This window comes from Dendropsophus ebraccatus, chromosome 13, assembly GCF_027789765.1.
Source record: "Dendropsophus ebraccatus isolate aDenEbr1 chromosome 13, aDenEbr1.pat, whole genome shotgun sequence".
Classification (NCBI taxonomy): Eukaryota; Metazoa; Chordata; class Amphibia; order Anura; family Hylidae; genus Dendropsophus; species Dendropsophus ebraccatus.
The window spans coordinates 70,917,210-70,941,647 of record NC_091466.1 but is presented as its reverse complement, the minus strand read 5'-3'; the positions used below and the strand labels follow the sequence as shown (position 1 = coordinate 70,941,647).

The window sequence follows — 24,438 nt, the reverse complement described above, 5'->3', positions numbered from 1 at the left end:
GTTCTTATTCATTATATGGGAGCCGCTGGGAGTTGGCATTCCTCTTCTGTTCTCTGAAAAGGGGGGGGGGCACTTCATTAACCCCTTTAATTTGGGCCTCAAATCGTATTGAGCCATCTCTATGCCAAAATAATAATAAAAAACAGCCAAAGCTAAAATATGTTCTCTTTATTTTCAAAAAAAAAAAAAAAAAAAATTCCCCCTCAGGAGCAACCAACTACTCCCTGGTTTCCAAAATTAAAACCACAGCAATATTACATTATAATTATATTTATTATAATACTTTTCTAACAAATCATCTGCTTATAGGCGGACGCATCACTGAAATGAAGGCAGTGTGAATGGCCATAAATCACAGCAGAAACGCAGACAGTGAGTACCAAACAGGGGTTACTGGCAACTTATATAAATTGAAGGGATTACCCAGCCTGTACAAATGTAAGACCTCTCCTTTGCATAGCCCATCAATATCAAAGTTAGAGCAGTGGGGGTGTAACTTCCAGCTCCCCTGCCGAGAAGCTGTTTGAATGACCCGCAGAGCTCACGCGAGTGCCGCTGTCTGTTCAAAGCTTAGCAGTGGTGCAAGTAATGATGGAAGAGGTTGCAGTATTTGCACAAGCTGTTGATCAGCAGGGGTGCCAGGAGTTGGCCCACACCACCACCAATCGAATGTTGAACGTTTAGCCGGGTGATAGGTCAATTATTGTTACAGGCTGCATAATCCCTTCAAAATGTCTCTATGCTGAAACCCCATTTAAGCAGTAGAACAAGCAGGAAGAAAGGAATTTTCGAGGCAAAACTTACTGATGAGTTATCCACTGGCAAGCACATCAGTTACTGATTGGTGCCCACAATGAAAGGGACTGGAAGCAGTTCTCTCCATTTACCGTCTAGTGGTTATACTGGTTACTGTAGCTCACCGGTCTTTTTTTAAATTTGTATAAATCAAATTATTCGGCTTAATAAGCTTACCAACATGGCAAAGTGGTATAGTATCTAGTACAATTATGCTGCACAATATGGTGTAGTTACAGTCAGGTTTTTTCCCCTTTGCTTTGACGGGTTATGGCTAGTAGCAGCCTTTTTTTTTTTTTTTTTTTTAAATCATGTATTAATTTTTAAACAATTGAAACATATACAAACTCCAATATTCCTCCCCCTCCAACCAAGCCAGACTGTATAGTAAATTCATTTCAGTTGGAAAATGTCTTTTCTGAAATGAATAGCTCTGAAGTAAAGACACGACTACACCAGTTTTTACACTCCCCTTGAGGAGCCTTCCTAATAAATACATGTCATTGTAACCCATTTTCTACATAACTGGTCCTCAATTCTGGTGCAGACATATAGACCATTAGGTGAACAACAATAAGGAAGCAGAAAAGAGTGTCTTCCCCCTCCTAGCTTGGCTGTCATTTACTTCAATGGGAGCTGAGCTGCAGTTACAGGTCCCCACCACTACACTGTGAATGGTGCCAACTGCTTCCAGTCCTGTTCACTATGCGGTTGCTGATCAGTGACTGATCAGCCATATACAGGATAGCTCATCGGTATGTTCTGCATGGAAATCACCTTCATATATCAGTCTGTGCTTACATATCATAGAAAAATATTTTTACTATTTGGTGCAAAGTGTCAAATAAGCGTTCCAAAGTTCCTCCTGCCATCCTTATCCTTGCCTGATTTTACATCTGCTGCCAACACTAAATCTGGGCCATTGTATATAGACAGAGCAGGAATGAAATTTGCAAGAAGGGGTCAGTGCTGGAAGCTGACTGTCAATCAAGCAAAGACAGGGATGGGAGGGAAAACTAGGGGGCATTACAGCCCTCAGGTGTTAGAAATGCCTCCTTGATGCTTTGCACCAGAGAATTTAGATTTTTTTCTCTATATTCTGGAAGCGCAGCTGGGTATATGAATGGTACCATGTGACAGCACTTTAGAAAAGAATTGCCAATGCAGATTCCTTTAAAAGTTTAATTTCAGCCAACTTAAAATGGAACTGTCCAGAGAAGCTGATGTGAAATTGCTTCAAGTCTAAGAGAAGCTGGACAAAGGGATCTGTGCTCCTTCCTGCTTACTCTACTGATCAAACGGAGTGTCAGCAATGAGAGCCCAACGATCAAAACTTATGACTTATCTAAGATTGACATTAACACTTTAAAACAGTGGTCTCCGAGTACAAAACTACAACCCCCACCACGTATGGACAAGCCAACTACTGTCCTGTCATACTTGTAGTTGTAGGTTTACTGGAAGTTGGAGACAACTGATTTCAAAGGATTTTTAAGATACGTACAGCTTGCTTGAAATGTCAGGTTGATGTACGGGGACCAGAGTGTAGGCTGTCTTTGTCCCCCGTTTTAGCCACTTATAATCAAGAACTGTTTATAGGAGAACATGTTGGGACAGTATTTATTAGTATAGATGCTATTACAAGCAAGTTATACTTATGTTACAACCAGTGTCCCTAACCCCTGTGTCCACAACAAGCCACACGTTCAGGATTTACTGCATCATGAAGTTGTGGCCTGTTGTGGGGCGGCTCATATACCTGACATTTGAGCTATAAAAACATTTCCACTCCACCCAAAATATCTAGGTGCAAGTCTTCTATAGCTCCATATTTACACATATGATCTCCGTCTAGGAAGAGGTTATTTCTTCTTTGCATTCAGTAGATTTGGTGCAGACACTTTCACTTTTCCTGGCATATTTCTTGATAGATCAGTGTCCTGTTAAAGATGAGCGAGTTAAAATTGCTGGTTATTCTACAAGTCTATGTAGCAAAACCCACTATGTTCTTTGTAAATCTAGTCAGTGTAATGTACTATCATACCTCAAGAGGGTTACTATGTTCAGAAAACTGATGCCAGAATTATAAGGGGAGATGACATTGCCAACAACACACATAACATTCATCCTAAAGACCTCTCCGGTGTAATGTGTCTAGATCACACATGTCAAACTCAGGCCCTCCAGCTGTTACAAAACTACAATTCCCATCATGCCTAGACAGCCAAAGCTAAAGCTGTCCAGGCATGATGGGAAGTGTAGTTTTGCAACAGCTGGAGGGCCTGAGTTTGACACTTCTGGTAGATAGTGGGTCAGATCAGTAGACTAGACCAGGGATGTCAAATTCAGGCCCCCCAGCTGTTCCAAAACTACAATTTCCATTATGCCTGGACATCCTGCTTAGCTCAGATGATGGTAGTTACATGTTTGTTAATTATGAGCTTTGATGGATTTTGTGCTGCTTCACTACAACTCGTCTGTCCAGGCATGCTGGGAGTTGTAGTTTGCAACAGGGTGAAGACCACTGTTAGGACCCTATTCCACAGTAACGATAATCGGTCCGATTCGGCCGATTATCGCTCAGTGAAATAGAGAGAACAATCAGCCGATGATCATGTCATCGGCTGATTGTTCATTCAGGGCCAGAACTAAAATCATTGTTCCCCCACCGCGCATCGCTACGGTTGAATAGCGGTGCACGACGGGCGACCGACGATTTGAGAAGCAGCAGCAGCATACTTTACCTGTCAAGTTTTCTCCTCCGCTCCGTCTTCCTCCCCAGGTCCCGCGTCCTCTAGCTTCAAGAATGGCCTGTCAGCTGACAGAGAGCTCAGCCAATCACAGGCCGGGACCCCCGCGGCCTGTCAGCTGACAGGCCATTCTGAAGCTAGTGCGCGCGAGTCCGGGGACGAAGACTGAGCGGAGCGGAAGACCTGACAGGTAATGTATGCTGCAAGGACATCGGTAACTATGTCCCTGCAGCCCTCGCTCAACGATCATTGGGCCGTGGAATAGGCCCAGTAAACGAGCAGCGATCTAGCAGATCGGCACTCGTTTACATCGTTGATCGGGCCCTCCTCGGCCTGTGGAATAGTACCCTTAGAGGTCGTACCTTCACACTTCGTAGTAAGTCCTTTTCTCTGCTGGACGCTTCCTTGGAATGCATGAAACTGTTCAGGGCTGTTTTAGCAGCTGTGGAAATAAGTATGGACAAGACCAAAAAACTGCAGGTTATAAGTATAATCCATTCCATATTACAATAACCAGTTACTTGTTCTGTATTAATTGTTATATTATGCCATTTCCTTTAGTTTGTATAATTTGTATAAATAATAATTCTCTAATATATAATTATGTAAATCAGGGATGAGGAATCTTCGACTCTCCAAGATAACAAGCTCATTGTTTTCCATAGAAATACATACAGTTTAGCAGGGTGGTTCATGACTGCACTGTGTAAAAGTACTTATAGAGTTATTCCCATCTCCCAACTTCATTCCTATTCCCCAATACTAAAGTAATGTTACATAGTAGATGAATGGGAACAAAAAGACTGCATTATTGTGTCGCAGGCTCCCAACTGCAGTACTATAGCCGGTAATGTAACGTGAGCCTTGTGAATGGGAATTGTAATGCTGAATGTCTTGCTGTGTGTTATCTCAATGACTATAGATGGAGCAGAAGTTGAGTAGTTCCTATTATAGAACCGTACTATTCAATTCTATAGCAATGCAAAGAAGTGCCTGGGGGCTATTTTCTAAGTAACCAATACTCAATTCCAAAAAGCCTCTAGATACCATTGCTGCAGGACCGTAGTAATGCTGACAGTAATGGCATCTGGCTGCAACAAAAATAAAGTATTTACATAGTTTCATAATTCTGAATCAGGGACAATATAAAAAAAAAGATCACTGGGATAAGAATACTCCTTTAAGGAATTGCTCACTATGTGGTTGGCTGGTGTATGTGTTGCCTAAGGATCTGGACATTTTACATATTTAAGAGGTACCTGTCACTGTTCACCTTCACACAGTTTGACATTGTGAGGCAGCTGATGTCAAAAGATTGCATTTTTTGAGGCAAAGATCCATGCCCATCCAGTTCCATGTAAGAGCCTTCTAAATATTAGCGCTTGTGCATGGACAATTATCTCAGCAACCCGATGTTCTGGCATCAGCTACGTCTCCACGCCATACTGTAGTGACCCTTTAATGTGAGAAGGTAACCATTTCCATTCTGGGCCCCATTTATTTTTTACCTTTTCCTTTCTTCTGTGTTCCTGGAGTTAATTTAACTTTGTATCTGAAAATAGAAAACACAAAATACCTAAGAGACGTATTACAGTGTAAATGGTAAACATGGGTGGTATAAAGCATGCACAATCCATAGCAAATATCTTCATGGACCCCGGCTAATCTCTACATATTGCCACAAGCGGAGCTTCACTTTCTGGCTGGCTGCAGTCTCTGTCCAGCTGCACTGGATGGTCTCCATTATATGTCTATGGAGCTGCAACAGAGGGAGAATGCAGACAGCTGGACGTGAGGTGCACTACCATGTGCTTCTCCCAGTGACAGCTAGAGATTGGTCAGATGCCAAGTAATAAAAACATTTGACATGTCTGTGTGAGATGTGTTTCTTTTTTTTTTTTTTTAATGACAGTCCTCTCTGATTCTTGGCAGGTCATACAGAAAGACTTAGTCAGAACCAGATCAAGGATTCATTGTACAATATTACATCAGTAGACCTACTTATAGCTGGTCATGGCAGTGTATGGGGCACAGACTGGCACAGAGAATAGCAGGATGTCCTCTGGATCCGGCTGCCCAGTCAGGGAATCCAATAGATTTTCCGCTTCCTGCAATATAAGTTGGATACAATGAACGATCATTTACAGTGGTGCAATAAAATTCTGTTTCTCCTAAACTTTTTGACCCCCCCCCCCCCCCAAATGTAGAAAAGTGCTTACTAAAAAAAAAACATTAAACCCAATGTCTGATATTTAGAGCTACAAAAACATGGCCACTTACTTTAAAAGACAACATGACTCTTGTCTCCAGTTCAGGTGCGGTTTTCAATTAAGCTCCATTCACTTCAATGGAACTGAGCAGCAAAACCCCTCCCAAGCTGAAGACAAGAGTGGTGCTGTCTCTGGAGGAAAGTGGCCATGGTTTTGTAAGCTGAATAACACCTTTAACATAGTCACAAGTGGCAGAGATACCTCTGATCCTGGATTGTCTTGATCGACATCATCCTGGAAATAAACGATAAAATACATTAGACAAGTGTCACCCATCTACAGCCCTTACCTTGCCCTGCTGGGTGGTGACTAGTAGAGATGAGCGAACCGGGTTCGGGTTCGAGTCCATCCGAACCCGAACTTTCAGCATTTGATTAGCTGGGTCTGCTGAACTTGGATAAATCCCTAAGGCTATGTGGGAAAACATGGATATAGTCATTGGCTGTATCCATGTTTTCCAGACAACCTTAGAGCTTTATCCAAGTTCAGCAGCCCCCGCTAATCAAATGCCGATCGTTCAGGTTCGGATGGACTCGAACCCAAACCCGGTTCGCTCATCTCTAGTGACTAGTAATGCAAAACCCCTGTGCCACGCACCTTGTCGTCCTGCTGATCCTCTAGGGTCATGTCTTGTAAGTCTTGCGTTACAAAGATCTCGGCAGACTCCACGCCTCCTTTCTTCCCTGAAGTGCGTTTCCCCTTTTGCGGTTGTTTCTTTACAGATTCTTCCTTTGTTTTTCCCTTCTTTCCTTTCTTGCTCTTCTCTTCCTTGTTGGACCCTGCAGACTACATTACATAGCAGCCATGTTAGGATCTCTAACACAACAAAGAGACATTAACACAGCGATGTAACCCTATCAGGTCCTTACCCCCAGCAACTGCATGATGAGTTCTCTATCTTCATCATCCTGGTCTTTGTACTTTTCCTTCATCTTCTTCATTTTACTCTGACAGTATAAGAAATGGGAAAATATGAAAAACTAAAAATTCTTTGAATCAAAACGTCTAACAACTGGTATTATGTGTCCACCATGTGCCATTTATAATACTGGTGGCTCAGGCCTCTCACATACAACCAGGGTCCCAGTACACCTGCACCTCCTATAGTCATCCATCTTTCATCATCCACAGCAGCTAGTCTGCTGACAATTGCCATAGTTAAAGGTTACTAGTGGCAACACCAACTGACAATCTATCCTCTAAGGAAGCCATCATGACAGGATACAAACACACCTCTTATTTGCAGGGATATAAATGGACACTGTCACTTTAAAAAAAAAAATCTCACTCCATTATGAGTGGAGGCCGCCGGATTGCGGCGCCCCGTACCACCATCCCGCGGCGGCTTTCTGGTCTGAGCTGCCGCACAAGATGTGACGTCTCCAGGCAGCTCAGCCATTCAGCGGCCGTAGCTGAGTCCCGCCTCAGCCGCTGAATGGCTGAGCTGCCTGGAGACGTCACGTCTCCTGTGGCAGCTCAGACCATAAAGCGGCTACGGTAGGGGGGTACGGGCGCTGGGAACCGGGGTGGTAAGTGACCTCCGGGATCCATAACCACCCCCTTCCCCAGCCATATCTGAAAAATACGTCTGGGCCGGAGTAACCCCTTTAAAAGAAAACAACATTTCCTACAGGACATATAGTAGATAATCAGTATGAAAATACTTTTTTTTTTAAAGAAGTAAATTACAAATTTATGTAACTTTCTGACACCAGTTGATTTGAAAGAAAAAGATTTTCTGCACAACCCCTTTAACCAGTTGTGTAGCCTTCTTACTTTATGATGGGATCAGCTGACCCTTATACACAGGCTGATTATTAGCAGCTTGGCTGAGCGTGCATGTGTTCTGAATGGGGAGTGACCCAGTACCAGACTCATCTACTCTGAGAGTAAAAGGATGGATCATGCTGGAATAGAGCTTTCCAAGCCTCCTCTCCTTCTGATATCTACCCACAGAGGCAAGTCAGGAGGCCATTATACACATTAGATTGTCGACTGATCCCAACATATTCTGTGAGTAAATCTTATGTTTATGCCAGCTTTAAAATGTATTTCAATGTGACAACAATTTGCTATTTTATACATGTACTATTGTACATGCAGATTGGTTTTATTGTTCTGTAGATGGCTCAGTGTTCATAGAAGACACAGTAAAGATCACAGGAGTCAGAAATACCTTTTGTCCTCTCTTCAGAGGCTGCTGCACTGCGCCCCCTGGTGGAGCACTTTGGACTGATGACACATCAGCTTTCTCTGTATTTTCTTCTGATTTGGCTTCTTCAGAATCATCAGGCTTCTTTTTCTTCTTCATTTCTCTGAAAAGAAAATACATGTCAAGCTCTGAGACCCTAAATATCAGCTTCTATTTTACAGAGAAACCGTTCTTAAGGGTATGTGCACACTACGGAATATGTGCCGAGAAGTTCCACCTGTCCCATAGACTCCATGATATGCGCTGTTCGCCCAAAAAATTCATATGTCAACTCGCTGCCCCCAGAAACTGAAAATCCAACCCCTAGGGAGTCTGTGTCCCCAGTATAGCATTAGGCAGGGTGAACAATACCGTGCAATCGTAATATTTACTTGGCTGGATACAACCGTAAGATGATTTAAGAGAGTGATGCACAACAGAAAGCGATATCGGTCCTGACAGCTCAGGTTTTGCTTACCGCCTCTCTTTAGCCGATAAATGTTTCCGCCCGACTGGCTTGTCATTCTAATTGTTGGGGAAAAGGATCAGAATTACTGAAAAAAGAAAACCTCAGGTCTATGGATTTATACCAATAAGATCATCTTACCGCCACTGCTGAGTCTACAGGCGAAGCTACAGCCGTCCTGTTCACAGTCCTGTATAACAATGGTTATAGCTGGGATTACAGGGGTCGGCAAATAATAAAACCTCAGTGTATTGAAGACATACTCTATGAAGCTACCTCTTTGCCTGAAGATGGGACAAGTCAATGGAGGTATCGGGGAAGGCAACCTCTTCCTCCTCTTTTACAGTGACATCTTCTGTAGAATGCGAGCTCCCAGCGTCACTGTCTTCCTCTGAGTGTTCCTCCTCTGAGATGTGTCCGTGACCGGCTGCATCATTGACGTCTTCAGAGACGTGATTGTTGGGCTTTGCCTCCTCCTCGTCTTCACTGCTGCCATCAGTGTCCTCCTCTGGAGCTTCTGTAAGTAAAATAATAAAAGTTACTTTTCAGATTCCATGCTCATGGAAGATTGTTCAATGCTGATGAGTTTCTGAATTCTATGAAAAATGATAGGATAATTGAGAAGTGTAATACCACCTCTGTGCAGTAGAGGGCATGAATTTTGGGGAAGTGGTGTAATACCACCTGTTAGCATTAGATGGCAGTAAACATTATACAATGCATAGAGAACGTTCATAGGTGACATCTCTTGTACTGTGAACAACTCACCCAATGGTTCATTCTCTTCAGCAGCCAGCGCTGTATTACTGCTAGTTACACTTTCTATATCTTCATCCTGTACTTTAACCTTGCGTTCGCCTTTGTGCCTCCAAACACATGGCTCATCCACCTGAAACAAAAGGCTGTGTCCTCAGAAGCAGCTTTGTTAAGTATCAGCCCATATCCTGTGAATTGTTATATATAACCTACTAAGTGCTGCCCCCTATTGAGCAGACAACACGGTAATAAGAAACAAGACAAGTCAGCAATAAATGTGAATCTCTATGTACAAACCTTAAAGAGAAACCCAAATCCCATCATCAGGTAGGAAGGTGGAAGGAAATTCTTTTTTCCTAAAAGGAAGGTCCCAGATATTAGTGTTGCTGATATCACAGATGTAATGGTGACAATGTGGCTATTCTAGTATTCCGTTCCTGTATGTGTTAAATATGAAGGTGATGCGAGCTTTTCACCTCTGATCATGAAGCTGCCGGTGGTCAGGTATTCTCCTGTTGGAGCCGTCTTTGACACCTGAAAAGGACAGAGTGACAGTGTCAAGACAGAAGGATGACGGGATGTCTGTTTCAAATATTGCAAAAAACTTATTCATTTACTGGAACTTTGGGGGCTGTTTTTCTGTTACTACATGTATGGATTGGGTGGTGAGTAGAAGACACCGCTAAATAATTTTCATCCTACTTGACAAGTTAGTGTGCTGTTGGATACCTGCAATTTGGATGACTGGGTGTCTGTCCTGTTCAGCTATATAGCAGATTTAGAGGGGCTGTCTCACCACAGAAAACCCACATACAGAATGAGACACTCAAAGCCGCTCCTAGGACCCAGGGCTACTAGCTGACTGGTGCGAGTCCAGCACCCAAATCTGATCAATCAGAATTTTTAACATGTGACTATGTCTTCTCTAACGTTCAGTTAAATGACAGTAATGTTATTACATGGCGGTTTTCATATGAATGTCTCCCTTGTAATACAAGAATACAGAATGAGAGATCATCATATGGAAAGAGCTCTCCATTCTGGCTTATGAAGGGGATCCCAAACGCTTCTTTTTTTTTTAACATATATTTTTATTGAATTTTTGCATATAAAAAAAAAAATTATAACATAATGTCCAAAGAGACATAACACAAAGTTACATTGTCAGGTTGCATCAAATAGGGGGGTGTCACGAGATAATTTGACAAGTACAGAAGGATCTGTCAAACGCTACATTATGAAATGATCCCAAACTCTTCTGAGAAGACCCCTTTAATTCTACATAATAGAGCACAAGTACAATACCTGATTATGATGGACCCACCAGGCGCTGGTGATAACCCGGGCATCCCATGCAGCGCTGTAGCATACGGCCATAGTGCCCGCTTCCGTCAGGGTACGGGGTGGTATGGGATCGCCTAAGACAAATCATATGATAAAACAGGTTGCTCCTACATATAACTTATTAGAATTAATGCAACTACACGTCTGTGTAGTTAGTTACCTGAGGGATTCTTGATGACGCAGCTGGTGGCTCCGTGCAGGTCGGCGTGCACATAGATGTCACCTGTATACACAGCGATATCAGTCAGTATAATGAAGAATACCTGTGGAGATTTACTAACCCTATGTAATACTGAGTGTAAACTGTCTTAGGGACTGTATGATACATCTGGTGTGCCTCTTTATCCCACTTATTGCATGGCTTACCTTATGCCAATATTGTGCACTAATGTTTGGTGCACGGTGTCACATATAAAGCCACCTCCTTTCCAGAAAACCAATGCACACCTATGATCCTTGTCATGCAAGGCACACAAGCCAGTTTTCTTCTGTGCAAATGAAGCTCCCATAATACTGGACTCCTACTGTATATACACATATCCAGGGCATTCCATACAATCCTATACAGACTAAGTAATAAGCGAGAAGCTGCTGACCGGGCCGCAGGTATCTCTTCACAATCATTTCATTCTGTTGCTGATCTCTTCCGGCAATGACCAGGTAATTCTCAGAGCTTATAAACCACAGGAATTTCTCAAACCTGATGACAAAAAAAAATTATAATTGTACACATGTACGAGAACCAACAGTAAAAACGTGAGCTGTGTCTTCTCTATGGGCCTGCACTGATCTCTACCCTTTTAACAAGAACTTCGGACAAGGGCTGTCAGGGCACGATAGGTGTTATGGTTTTGCATCAGCTAGAGCAGGGGTAAGGAACCTTGGCTCTCCAGCTGTTGCAAAACTACAACTCCCATCATGCATGGACAGCCAAAGCTTTAGCTTTGCAACAGCTGGAGAGCTAAGGTTCCCTACCCCGGAGCTAGAAAGAGTCACAGGTTGGAAAACACAAACTTACAGTTTGCAATCTGAGATGATACCAGAGATCCATAGCTGTCTAATCTCTGAGCAACTGTTTGGCATGGGGCTGGGTTGTCAGGATTGCTACATCATGGCCGGCCGCATCCTATACAATGATATGCGAGTGGCCTTACCAGTACACCTTCCTGGCTTTCTGGATAGTGCTGACAGTCTGCACCTCTTTCAGGGTCTGCTTGGTTTTCTTTTCTGCTGACTTGAACGCCTGTAACGTTATAACGTATATTGTGACATCTCTAAAGCCTAAGACATAGGAACCATTGCAAACAGATACAGAAACCGTGTCTCATATCTGGTCCTACCCTTTACCTTTTGTGCTGCTTCCACCGTCTTCTGCGTTTTCTTGGCTGCATGTCGCTTGTGATCGTAATACCTACAGAACATATAAGGAAACATATCATCTGCTGTAATCATACTCTGTTATGTGCTATGAAGCTATAGAGAACAACCAATATTCTAATATACCCCTGACCTCTAGGGGCAGTACAGCACAAGAGCCCTACCATAGGATGTCTGGCAGACTCACTTTTTGGCGTTGGCATAGGCTGACAAGCTGAGGTCTACGTCCACCAGTGTTGGTTTATTCTTCTGCGTTTTCTTAGGTTGTTGTTTGTTTTTGCCCTTTTTCTTCTTTCCTTTGGGCTCATTGATTTCCTGTTCTTCCTCCTCATCCTCCTCTTCTTCTTCGGATATTGCATATGGGTTTCTATGTATAGAGAAATAAACACAATCTTGCATTAGTAATACTATATTTGCATCACTTCCTGTTAGCCTTCGGCCTGATGGGAGTTGTAGTTTTACAATAGCCCAGGAGTCGGACGCCCACCTATCAGCTTGCCTGTGGATAAAAGATAACTTTTTGTCTTGGGATAATCCCTTTAAGCACAGTGCTTCCCCTTACTTCAGCAGCATGGTGATGTGATTTGTCTGTAGTTTGAGATCTTTGATGGCGAGGGCCACGGGGTCTCCTTGCGCCTGCGCCTCCTTCACAATGACCCCAATCTCCGTCCAGTCAATCTGGTTGGCCAAAGCGCTACGTACAACCTGCACTGCCCGATCCACAATGTCCAGGTTCATCTCAATGAGTTCTCCTTTGGCTTTATCGATTTCCTACAAGAGAAGTTTTGAGACGATGACGATGAGAAGACATGCCTCTCTCCACAGGTGGCCATTATGGCTGCACATACCTGAGCGAGGCTCAGAGACTCCAGCCGCTGCTCATGATCTTTACGGACATTCTCCAATTTCTTCAACGCTTGTTTCTCCTATTGGAGACGGTGAAGAAAAAAAGTCAAGAGGAAGATAGAGAAATGTGCAGTTGTATGGACTATTGGACGCCAGGAAGGTTACTGCACAATAAGATGACACGTACCTGCTGCAGGGCCTTCAGGTCGATCTTCTGGCCTTCCAGCTTGGAGTAAAATTCATCCACAGCCTATAAAGACGGCAAGAATTTTTTTTTTTTTTAGAATAAATGACCGACTATTGATTAAATCTAATCTTTATATCAATGAGACGCACGTAACTATGGAATGATGCTGTGTAATACAGAAGAACTGATGGACAATATAGAGGAGAGAGGATCCGCTGCAAAGATCAGAATGGATCAGACCAGCAATGATGCCTGGTATCATGTAAGAAGACGGGAGGGTCCTCAGATGCCCAGTCTAACCTGCTGACCCCCTCCATGCTCCTTCATGTGGCAGCTAGTAGAAGGGTATGGTCATATACAACGCACCTTATCAAACGTGTCAAATTCCACACACGGGCATTTCACATACTGCGTGAAGAGAAATGGGTGAAATTCTTCATATCTAGATAAATAAATAAAAAAATAACTTTTTGATATTGGTAAAATAAATGCGGAGCTGTGACTGGCTGCTATAAACAACAATGAGAATCTGATTATAAGATATTAGAATAAATCTATCTGGCTTATAGCCATCTAGAACAGTGGTCCACAACCCACAGAGCTACAGTGGGTGCAAAACTACAACTCCCAGAATGCCCTGGCAGTCTGTGTCTGAGAGGGGAGACTGGGAATTGTAGTTCCAAGGCACTCTGGACCCCTGATCTATAGTAAAGCAGATCTATGCTCACGTGAGGATTTCTTCGGCAGGTTTATCCGTCTCCAGACTCGGCTTCTTCTCTCTCTTCTGTATTATATAACCCTGTTAGGCAACACACATAATTTCAGCACTGTCTCTCAAGTCCTGGTGACAGCAGGGGTGTGGGATGTTATCTACAAAACTAAAACCCTCTAAAAGCGCAGATATGACTATGTACAGACTACCCTGAACGTAACATCTTACCTTTCCCTTAAAATTCATTGTAATGTCCATGTATTCCTCCGCCTTCCTTAAAGCTGAATGCACCTTTTCCAAATCTGTAAATGAAGAGCAATGAACATTATCAGTCCCGAGTGATTCTCTGCATATAAAGTGCAAACAGAGATTGTCAACATAACAAAGTCAGAATAGGACGATGCACAAGAGAAGAGTGCAAAGATACAATGGTGTCACCTATAGGCAGGTATGGATGAGGTCGGATGGCGCCACGTTTGTTGGCCACCTATACTCTCATAGGGCGGACTCACACAGAATGTACAAAAAACAATATCATATAGTGTCTACATATAAGCACTAGTATAGTGCTGAAACAGTGCCACATGATGACACTTACATAGAGCTGCCTGAATAGCAATGTTACACAGTGCCGCCAGCATACACTGTAATAATTCTTGGCACCGTAGGTAGTAGCACTAAGCACTGCCATTATACAGTGCTCAGATACCAATATACAAGACGGCTAAAGCATCCTGTGACAGTAGTGTTCTCCAACTTGTAGTTTGACTGTCAGTGCATGATGGGAGTTGTAGTTCTGAAGAGTGCCAAATTAGAAAGCTCCGATTTACAGGTGTAATCCAGTACAGCACCGGAGATGGGAATTGTAGTTTTGGAACAGCCAGAAAACCACACATTGGAGAGCACTGTGTACGGACTGCGCACCTCTAAGGCTCCACCTGCCTGCAGGAACATCAAGATATAGCACATAAGTCTGATATATCTGTGATGGTTACTGACCCGAGTCCTCTGTCAGCTGCTCAACCTTGACGTTGCTGGACAGTCCGGATTCCAGCAGGCAATGCTCTATGACAGTGGCGCCATACGCTGCATAAAGACAAGGACAGCTTAGAGTCTGCTTCTTACAGCGGCGACCATCACTGAGGATCCAATGCTACTTACGCAGATGGGGATTGAGGATCCTCTTCAGCTGATCTCCCTTCTGAGCACTTTCTAAAATTTCTTTTAATCTGATCGAAAAGGATAAATCAGAAAAAACTGATCTGATGTGGAACAGTAACTGATTACATAGAGATATACTGGGGGTCAGGATAAAGGCCTGGAATACAATGTAACAGTCTCTACAGGTATGTGTGGTGTCTGACCTCTCCATAGTGAGCAGAGGTTCCCGGGCTTTGGCGTTATCCACAGGGTAATGTTCCCGAACCGCAAACTTGACATCATCTGCCTCATCTGTGCGGAACCTGAGGATGTTCAGGATGAGGTACTGGTAGTCTGTGAGGACTATGTTACCCTGGGAAAACCAAATTAAAGGGTTAAGAAAACAGACAGCGCCTCTCTCATCTATAGGCTGTGACTGGTACTGCAGCTCATCCTCAAAGAATTGATACAATATGGTGGTATATTGTGGTACAGGGGACGGGGTAATGAGACATGGTTTGTAGTCAGGATCTCAAATAAAGGGGTACTCAGATGAAATTATGGGCAAATAACTAACATTTTTAATACGGCAAGAACCATTAGATAAAACCACGATAGATCCACAGTCCTGAGATGTGAGCATGAGCTTAGATCAGTGGTCTCCAACCTGTAACTACAACTCCCAGCATGCCCTTACAGGCCGTGGCTATCCAGGCATACTGTGTATGTAGTTTTCAGTAGTAGTATCACAGACGTTACCCTGTCATACAGCTCCACAATAAGGTGATAAGCGGCTTCATCTGAACCAAACTGGAAATCCACAATTCTGTCCACTCCGAGCTGCTTAATACTGACCAGTCTGCGCGACCGCAAATGTTTCCTGCACTGGAAGATAGAAGGATACGGGGGAGATGTATAGATCATGGCGGCGGGGATAAGAAGATACAAGAAAAGTAACCATGTAGGTGCTGGTAAATAACGTGTACAAACCTTCATTGCAAACCCGGATGGCATCATGTTCTTGGGCCACTCAAATTCTGTGGTGTGGATTCTGATCCCGGACTCCACCAGGAGCACCGCCTTAGCGTCAGGTCTGTACCGGGAAAAGGGAAAAAAGGAATTCTGCATTATAAACAGCATGGTGTGTCAGTAACCCAGTATACAGACCTCTGCTTGCTGCCAGTGAGTGACGTTATCTGGTTTATATCCACATACAGGTCATAGGAACAGAGCAGGATCGGCAACTATCTAATGTGTAGGGGCTCTCCTCACTAGGCCTGTCGGGAACACTACGGCCAGAGGAGCCTGACAGCGGCGTCCTCCCCTCTCCCTACGGGTAACACATACAGGGGGGCAGGGCCGTCCTACCCAATGGGCAGGTTAGGCAGCTGCCTGGGGGCCCATGAGTCTTGGGTGGCTCCTCTTCCCGCTGTGACATCTGAGCATCCCCTCCTCCCCGGTGCGTGTCTTCTCCGTGGCCCGCAGTGTATCTCTGTGCTTAGTGTACCGCATACGGGACTCTGGGATCCACTTACTGCTACATATACAAGTATATACCGTATACCAGTGACATACAGAAGGTACACTTACTGCTACATATACAAGTATATACCATATACCAGGGACATAAAGGAGGTGCACTTACTGCTACATATACAAGTATATACCGTATACCAGGGACATACAGGAGGTGCACTTACTGCTACATATACATATAGATACAAGTATATACCGTATACCAGTGACATACAGAAGGTACACTTACTGCTACATATACAAGTATATACCGTATACCAGGGACATACAGGAGGTGCACTTACTGCTACATATACAAGTATATACCGTATACCAGGGACATACAGGAGGTGCACTTACTGCTACATATACAAGTATATACCGTATACCAGGGACATACAGGAGGTGCACTTACTGCTACATATACAAGTATATACCGTATACCAGGGACATACAGGAGGTGCACTTACTGCTACATATACATATGGATACAAGTATATACCGTATACCAGTGACATACAGGAGGTGCACCTACTGCTACATATACATATGGATACAAGTGTATACCAGGGACATACAGGAGGTGCACTTACTGCTACATATACAAGTATATACCGTATACCAGGGACATACAGGAGGTGCACTTACTGCTACATATACATATGGATACAAGTATATACCGTATACCAGGGACATACAGGAGGTGCACTTACTGCTACATATACATATGGATACAAGTATATACCGTATACCAGGGACATACAGGAGGTGCACTTCCTGCTACATATACATATGGATACAAGTATATACCGTATACCAGGGACATACAGGAGGGGCACTTACTGCTACATACACATATGGATACAAGTATATACTGTATACCAGGGACATACAGGAGGTGCACTTACTGCTACATATACAAGTATATACCGTATACCAGGGACATACAGGAGGTGCACTTACTGCTACATATACAAGTATATACCGTATACCAGAGACATACAGGAGGTGCACTTACTGCTACATATACAAGTATATACCGTATACCAGGGACATACAGGAGGTGCACTTACTGCTACATATACATATGGATACAAGTATATACCGTATACCAGGGACATACAGGAGGGGCACTTACTGCTACATACACATATGGATACAAGTATATACCGTATACCAGGGACATACAGGAGAGGCACTTACTGCTACATACACATATGGATACAAGTATATACCGTATACCAGTGACATACAGGAGGTGCACTTACTGCTACATATACAAGTATATACCGTATACCAGGGACATACAGGAGGTGCACTTACTGCTACATATACATATGGATACAAGTATATACCGTATACCAGGGACATACAGGAGGTGCACTTACTGCTACATATACATATGGATACAAGTATATACCGTATACCAGGGACATACAGGAGGGGCACTTACTGCTACATACACATATGGATACAAGTATATACCGTATACCAGGGACATACAGGAGGGGCACTTACTTCTGCAGACGGATGAGATAGGTCTTGGTATCCACATCATACACATTGCTCACTCTCATCCCCAGCAGGCTAGGAAATAAGAAGCCATAGTCAGCAGTTATAACACATACACTACTGTCCCTTTAAGAGGGTCACAACGCCCACCCCAGTCACCTGTCACTGAGCTCCGAGATGACAGCCCGGATATCTATGGTGTTAAATCTACTCTTCATCTTCTACTTCTGTTCCTTCTGCTGCTGAGCCACAGCTTCACCTCACTGCCTCACATGCGCGGAGGACAACGGGTGCTCGGCAGGCTCACTTCTCTCAAGCGTTCTGGCATCTAGCGACACCCTGTGGCCATCTGTAGAATGACATGCAAGTAGCACAGGCTTTTTGTCCCTTTCACCAGCAGGGGGCAGTCGCGCTTTCCGCAGTCACAATACAATCCTAGTCCTAAACATCGTCAAATAAATGTGACGATTATATTATATAGTTTATGATTTTATATATGCTGCTGCAATAAATGGATTTTATTGGGAAAATTTAGAAATATTACACGGATAAAAAGACTGTGTCTCACTGTATTGTCCAGGCTGCTCTACACTGGCTATTCACAGGCGCGATCCCACTACTGATCGGCATGGGGGTTTTGACCTGCTCCGTTTCCGACCTGGGCCGGTTCACCCCTCCTTAGACAACCTGGTCGCTCCGAGCTCCCCCAGAGTCACCATATTGATACCGAACTTAGTGCGGACACCCGATCGACATAGCACAGGGCAGCACAGAACTCCTGGACTCAAGTGATCCGACAGCCTCAGCCTCCCGGGTAGCTGGGATTACAGACGCACGCCACCGCGCCCGGCGACTGCTCCTCCCTGCTCTGCTGTACTACAGGCTGCAACCTGGTGACGTCGGCGGGACAACAGCGACACCTGGTGTCGGGAATGAGCAATTTCACCCTGGCTGTCCGTTTACTACAAGGGACTGCAATGCACCAGCGACGTCTAGCGTCGGTAATTAGTACTGCAGCTCTCGGTCCCCGTCATCTGTCTGCTCTTCTGTAATATAGGCTGACACAGCAGCGACATCTAGTGTTACCAGTGAAGAAGTTATTCTTTACTGGTAACACTAGATGTCGCTGCTGTGTCAGCCTATATTACAGAAGAGCAGTCAGATGACGGGGACCGAGAGCTGCAGTACTAATTACCGACGCTAGACGTCGCTGGTGCATTGCAGTCCCTTGTAGTAAACGGACAGCCAGGGTGAAAATGCTCATTCCCGACACCAGGTGTCGCTGTTGTCCCGCCGACGTCACCAGGTTGCAGCCTGTAGTACAGCAGAGCAGGGAGGAGCAGTCGCCGGGCGCGGTGGCGTGCGTCTGTAATCCCAGCTACCCGGGAGGCTGAGGCTGTCGGATCACTTGAGTCCAGGAGTTCTGTGCTGCCCTGTGCTATGTCGATCGGGTGTCCGCACTAAGTTCGGTATCAATATGGTGACTCTGGGGGAGCTCGGAGCGACCAGGTTGTATAAGGAGGGGTGAACCGGCCCAGGTCGGAAACGGAGCAGGTCAAAACCCCCATGCCGATCAGTAGTGGGATCGCGCCTGTGAATAGCCAGTGTAGAGCAGCCTGGACAATACAGTGAGACGCAGTCTTTTTATCCGTGTAATATTTCTAAATTTTCCCAATAAAATCCATTTATTGCAGCAGCATATATAAAATCATAAACTATATAATATAATCGTCACATTTATTTGACGATGTTTAGGACTAGGATTGTATTGTGACTGCGGAAAGCGCGACTGCCCCCTGCTGGTGAAAGGGACAAAAAGCCTGTGCTACTTGCATGTCATTCTACAGATGGCCACAGGGTGTCGCTAGCCTGTGACTGCGGAAAGCGCGACTGCCCCCTGCTGGTGAAAGGGACAAAAAGCCTGTGCTACTTGCATGTCGTTCTACAGATGGCCACAGGGTGTCGCTAGATGCCAGAACGGGAACCTTCATCCCTCCAGCTTGCGCAACAGTGCAAAACTACTACAATTCCCATCATGCCTGGACAGTATAGGGATTGTAGTTGTACAACAGCTGATAGTGTCAGAGCAATGACCTCAGCCATGTCCAGGAGTCCTATAGAGAATGAATGGAGCCCTGGCTGTGCACAAGCTGCTGCTCCATTCACTTGGGGGACAATTCCCCCCTGTTGTGGTGATGGGTGGGGACCCCAGTAGTTAGACCCCCCCTATAATGTGGATAGGAAGTAATTTCCCTTGTACAGGCGGCCGCTCAGCTGAGTGAGAAGAAGCCCTGACTGTAGATCTCAGTATGAATGGTTAGTATAATCCGAAGGGAATATCATGATACTATTGTCTACAGCTGGAACCAGCCCTCAGGGCCTCCTCTCATCTGTTCTGACATGACACCTATCACCCCTGTGAAGCTGCGGGCATGCTGTGATGATGATGATGACCTCCTGACCTGCCAGCTCCTGGGGTCAGTGATTGGATCAGTGGACGACCCTGTGATCAGAGTCCCATTAATCAGCTTGTATCCCTTTTCCTGTAGATAGGAGATAGCTTCTCTGATGACATCATACTGATCCTTAGACTTCACGCCCCATCTACCAAGTCCTGGCACTATAGAGGCTTCTCAGGTTGTCTCATGTTTGGTCCACGGTATATATCAGGACACCGGCAGAACGGTATATATCAGGACACCGGCACAATGGTATATATCAGGACACCGGCAGAACGGTATATATCAGGACACCGGCAGAACGGTATATATCAGAACACCAGCAGAACGGTATATATCAGAACACCAGCAGAACGGTATATATCAGGACACCGGCACAACGGTATATATCAGGACACCGGCAGAACGGTATATATCAGGACGCCGGCACAACGGTATATATCAGGACACCGGCAGAACGGTATATATCAGGACGCCGGCAGAACGGTATATATCAGGACACCGGCACAACGGTATATATCAGGACACCGGCACAACGGTATATATCAGGACACCAGCAGAACGGTATATATCAGGACACCGGCAGAACGGTATATATCAGGACACCAGCAGAACGGTATATATCAGGACACCGGCAGAACGGTTTTCTGATGTAAAGGCCCCGATATACCTTATACTAAAGTCACCTAACCAAATGGGGGATCCTGACCCTTCACCTCTGCCAGATGAGGATCCTGACCCGTCACCTCTGCCAGATGGGGGATCCTGACCCGTCACCTCTGCCAGATGGGGAATCCCGACCCGTCTCCTCTGCCACATGGGATCCTGACCCGTCTCCTCTGCCACATGGGATCCTGACCCGTCACCTCTGCCAGATGGGGATCCTGACCCGTCACCTCTGCCAGATGGAGGATCCTGAGCCGTCACCTCTGCCAGATGGGAGATCCTGAGCCGTCTCCTCTGCCACATGGGATCCTGACCCGTCACCTCTGCCAGATGGGGATCCTGACCCGTCTCCTTTGCCAGATGGGGATCCTGACCCGTCACCTCTGCCAGATGGGGATCCTGACCCGTCACCTCTGCCAGATGGGGATCCTAACCCGTCACCACTGCCAGATGGGGGATCCTGACCCGTCACCTCTGCCAGATGGGGGATCCTGATCCGTCACCTCTGCCAGATGGGGGATCCTGACCCGTCACCTCTGCCAGATGGGGGATCCTGATCCGTCACCTCTGCCAGATGGGATCCTGACCCGTCTCCTCTGCCAGATGGGGGATCCTGACCCGTCACCTCTGCCAGATGGGGATCCTGACCCGTCACCTCTGCCAGATGGGGATCCTGACCCGTCACCTCTGCCAGATGGGGGATCCTGATCCGTCACCTCTGCCAGATGGGGGATCCTGACCCGTCACCTCTGCCAGATGGGGGATCCTGACCCGTCACCTCTGCCAGATGGGGATCCTGACCCGTCACCTCTGCCAGATGGAGGATCCTGAGCTGTCTCCTCTACCACATGGGATCCTGACCCGTCACCTATGCCAGATGGTGATCCTGACCCGTCACCTCTGCCAGATGGGGATCCTGAGCCGTCACCTCTGCCAGATGGGAGATCCTGAGCCGTCACCTCTGCCAGATGGGGGATCCTGACCCGTCACCTCTGCAAGATGGGGGATCCTGACCCGTCACCTCTGCCAGATGGGGGATCCTGACCCGTCACCTCTGCCAGATGGGGGATCCTGACCCGTCACCTCTGCAAGATGGGGGATCCTGACCCGTCACCTCTGCCAGATGGGGGATCCTGACCCGTCACCTCTGCCAGATGGGGGATCCTGACCCGTCACCTCTGCCAGATGGGGGATCCTGACCCGTCACCTCTGCCAGATGGGGGATCCTGAGCCGTCACCTCTGCCACATGGGGGATCCTGACCCGTCTCCTCTGCCAGATGGGGGATCCTGACCCGTCACCACTGCCAGATGGGGGATCCTGACCCGTCACCTCTGCCAGATGGGGGATCCTGAGCCGTCACCTCTGCCAGATGGAGGATCCTGACCCGTCACCTCTGCCAGATGGGGGATCCTGACCCGTCTCCTCTGCCAGATGGGGGATCCTGACCCGTCACCACTGCCAGATGGGGGATCCTGAGCCGTCACCTCTGCCAGATGGGGATCCTGACCCGTCACCTCTGCCAGATGGGGGATCCTGACCCGTCAGCACTGCCAGATGGGGGATCCTGACCCGTCACCAACTGATGATGATGGTGAAGAGGAGAATCGGGAAGGATGGAGTCTGTGCTCAATGTTCATGTGTATAGGGATGTCAGGCCGAAGTTGGGACAGTCAGACAACAACAATGTATGGCCGCCATTGATGGCCCAATGCTCCGATACCCTTCACCGCCACAATACCTAGTTTATTAAGAAACGGGATTTTGATTATCTTCCCTAGGTAGGTGTTGTATTGACTGTTAGTACTCACCTGTTTACATTGACCATACGGATAGAGTAAGTATTCTTGTCCCACTCCTTTAATCATTATGGGACTGGGACCTCTGGGACTAAAGGCCCTATTCCACCAACAGATCTGACGACAGATTATCTTTCAAAGATTTGAAGCCAAACCCAGGAGTGGATTTGAAAAGAGGAGAAATCCAGTCTTTCCTTTATGACCTGTTCTCTGATTATAGTCTGTTCCTGGGTTTGGCTTCAAATCTTTGAAAGATAATCTGTCGTCAGATCTGTTGGTGGAATAGGGCCTTAACTCTAATGTTTTATATTTGCTAGTGCCCCCCTTTGGCCACTGTCTTTTGGGACATCTAGTCCGCTGGTCTTCCTTAAAGGGTAACAGTGAGTAAATACCTGCCACAAGCAGTCCTCTTATCTACACATTTTTCACCATATCAATAAATTAATCAATGTTGGTGGTGTGTATGTTTTGCTGTACCATGTCCTGTTACCTCATTTGCCCCTGATGACGTCACATTGTATCAGTGACAGAAACGCGTAGGGTGAGGTGTACGGCATCTTGGCACTTGTGTGGTTGGTTCACTGACGGGATTTGGCGTTACAGCCTAGTTGGTGACTCTTCTGCGACACAAGTGCGTTTTTTCTTGGATTGAAAGAGTGATTGATTTTTTTTTTCCCACTCATACGGTGTGCTGGACCTTTGAACCACAATTGGTGTACATATAACTATACTCAGAGGCTAGCTACGTATTGACATAGTGGATCTTTAGTCACTCTAGATCTTTTTTGATTACACTAGTCCCGGACGGGACCAATATATTTGTGGATCTTATTTTATCTTGATCATAATAAAAGTTATATTTTAAGCTATACCTTCATATTTCACATTTCTGTACTTCTAGCGAAGGTTCCTAATACCACTGACTGGTGGGTGTACCCTATCTACACCACTGCTATATATTTATTAAGAAAATGTAACAATTTATTACAAGGACATAAAGTCTGTCTGGCTGTGTTGTCCAGACTGCTCTACACCGGCCACTCAGGTAGCTGGGACTACAGACACCACTCCTGCTCTACTGACTACTGACGTGGGCGGAGAACAGCGACACCTGCTGACGGGAATGAGCACTATCACACTGGGAGCCCATTTACTACAAGAGGCTGCTGTGCACCAGCGACATCCAGTGGTGGTAATTAGTACTGCCGCTCTCAGCCTCTGCGCAATAACAACAGCGACACCTAGTGTTAACAATGAATCAGACACATAATAAAGTCAGGGAGTGGACGCTTTGGATATAAATGCTATATCATGACTGTATCGAGCTCTGCGGGTTTCTAGAGCGGTAACGCGGCTGTGTGAATAAGCCTCAAGATGCAGATTTCTGTTCTCTGGACTTGACATGACTTGGGTCGATGTGTGTTTGATGCAAACAATTGAAGTTTTAGGACGAAAACTATATTTATCTGGCGCCGTCTTCGGTATCCACGTACAGAAGATACGGAGCTAGCGCCCTCTGCTGGCAGCTGTAACCCAGATACTCCTCCCACCGCTGGGGTCTATAGTTTTCCGGTTCAATAGGAAGCCAGTTGATGACGTCACGGCTGTTGACACCAGCAGTGGGCGGGACTTCCGCGAGGCGCGCGCACGTCCC

At 45.7% G+C, this 24,438-nt stretch overlaps 1 protein-coding gene across 1 annotated transcript; it reads right to left on the bottom strand.

Moving 5' to 3' along the window:
* Window positions 1-153: 153 nt before the first annotated feature.
* On the bottom strand, window positions 154-18,729 carry NEMF (nuclear export mediator factor). The gene is made up of 33 exons (XM_069950521.1): window positions 18,021-18,729; window positions 17,868-17,936; window positions 15,825-15,927; window positions 15,594-15,719; window positions 15,059-15,207; window positions 14,856-14,923; window positions 14,694-14,780; window positions 13,923-13,996; window positions 13,711-13,781; window positions 13,349-13,424; window positions 12,983-13,045; window positions 12,798-12,875; window positions 12,512-12,720; window positions 12,137-12,316; window positions 11,920-11,983; window positions 11,727-11,815; window positions 11,169-11,272; window positions 10,733-10,795; window positions 10,534-10,646; window positions 9,705-9,762; window positions 9,526-9,584; window positions 9,241-9,361; window positions 8,749-8,989; window positions 8,614-8,662; window positions 8,485-8,531; window positions 7,992-8,130; window positions 6,685-6,762; window positions 6,413-6,601; window positions 6,017-6,049; window positions 5,547-5,653; window positions 5,054-5,097; window positions 3,908-3,987; window positions 154-2,735 (listed from the first exon to the last, which is right to left on the bottom strand). The coding sequence occupies exons 1-33, from the start codon at window positions 18,077-18,079 to the stop codon at window positions 2,658-2,660; spliced, it is 3,168 nt and encodes a 1,055-aa protein (XP_069806622.1). The 5' UTR covers window positions 18,080-18,729; the 3' UTR covers window positions 154-2,657.
* Window positions 18,730-24,438: the final 5,709 nt, after the last annotated feature.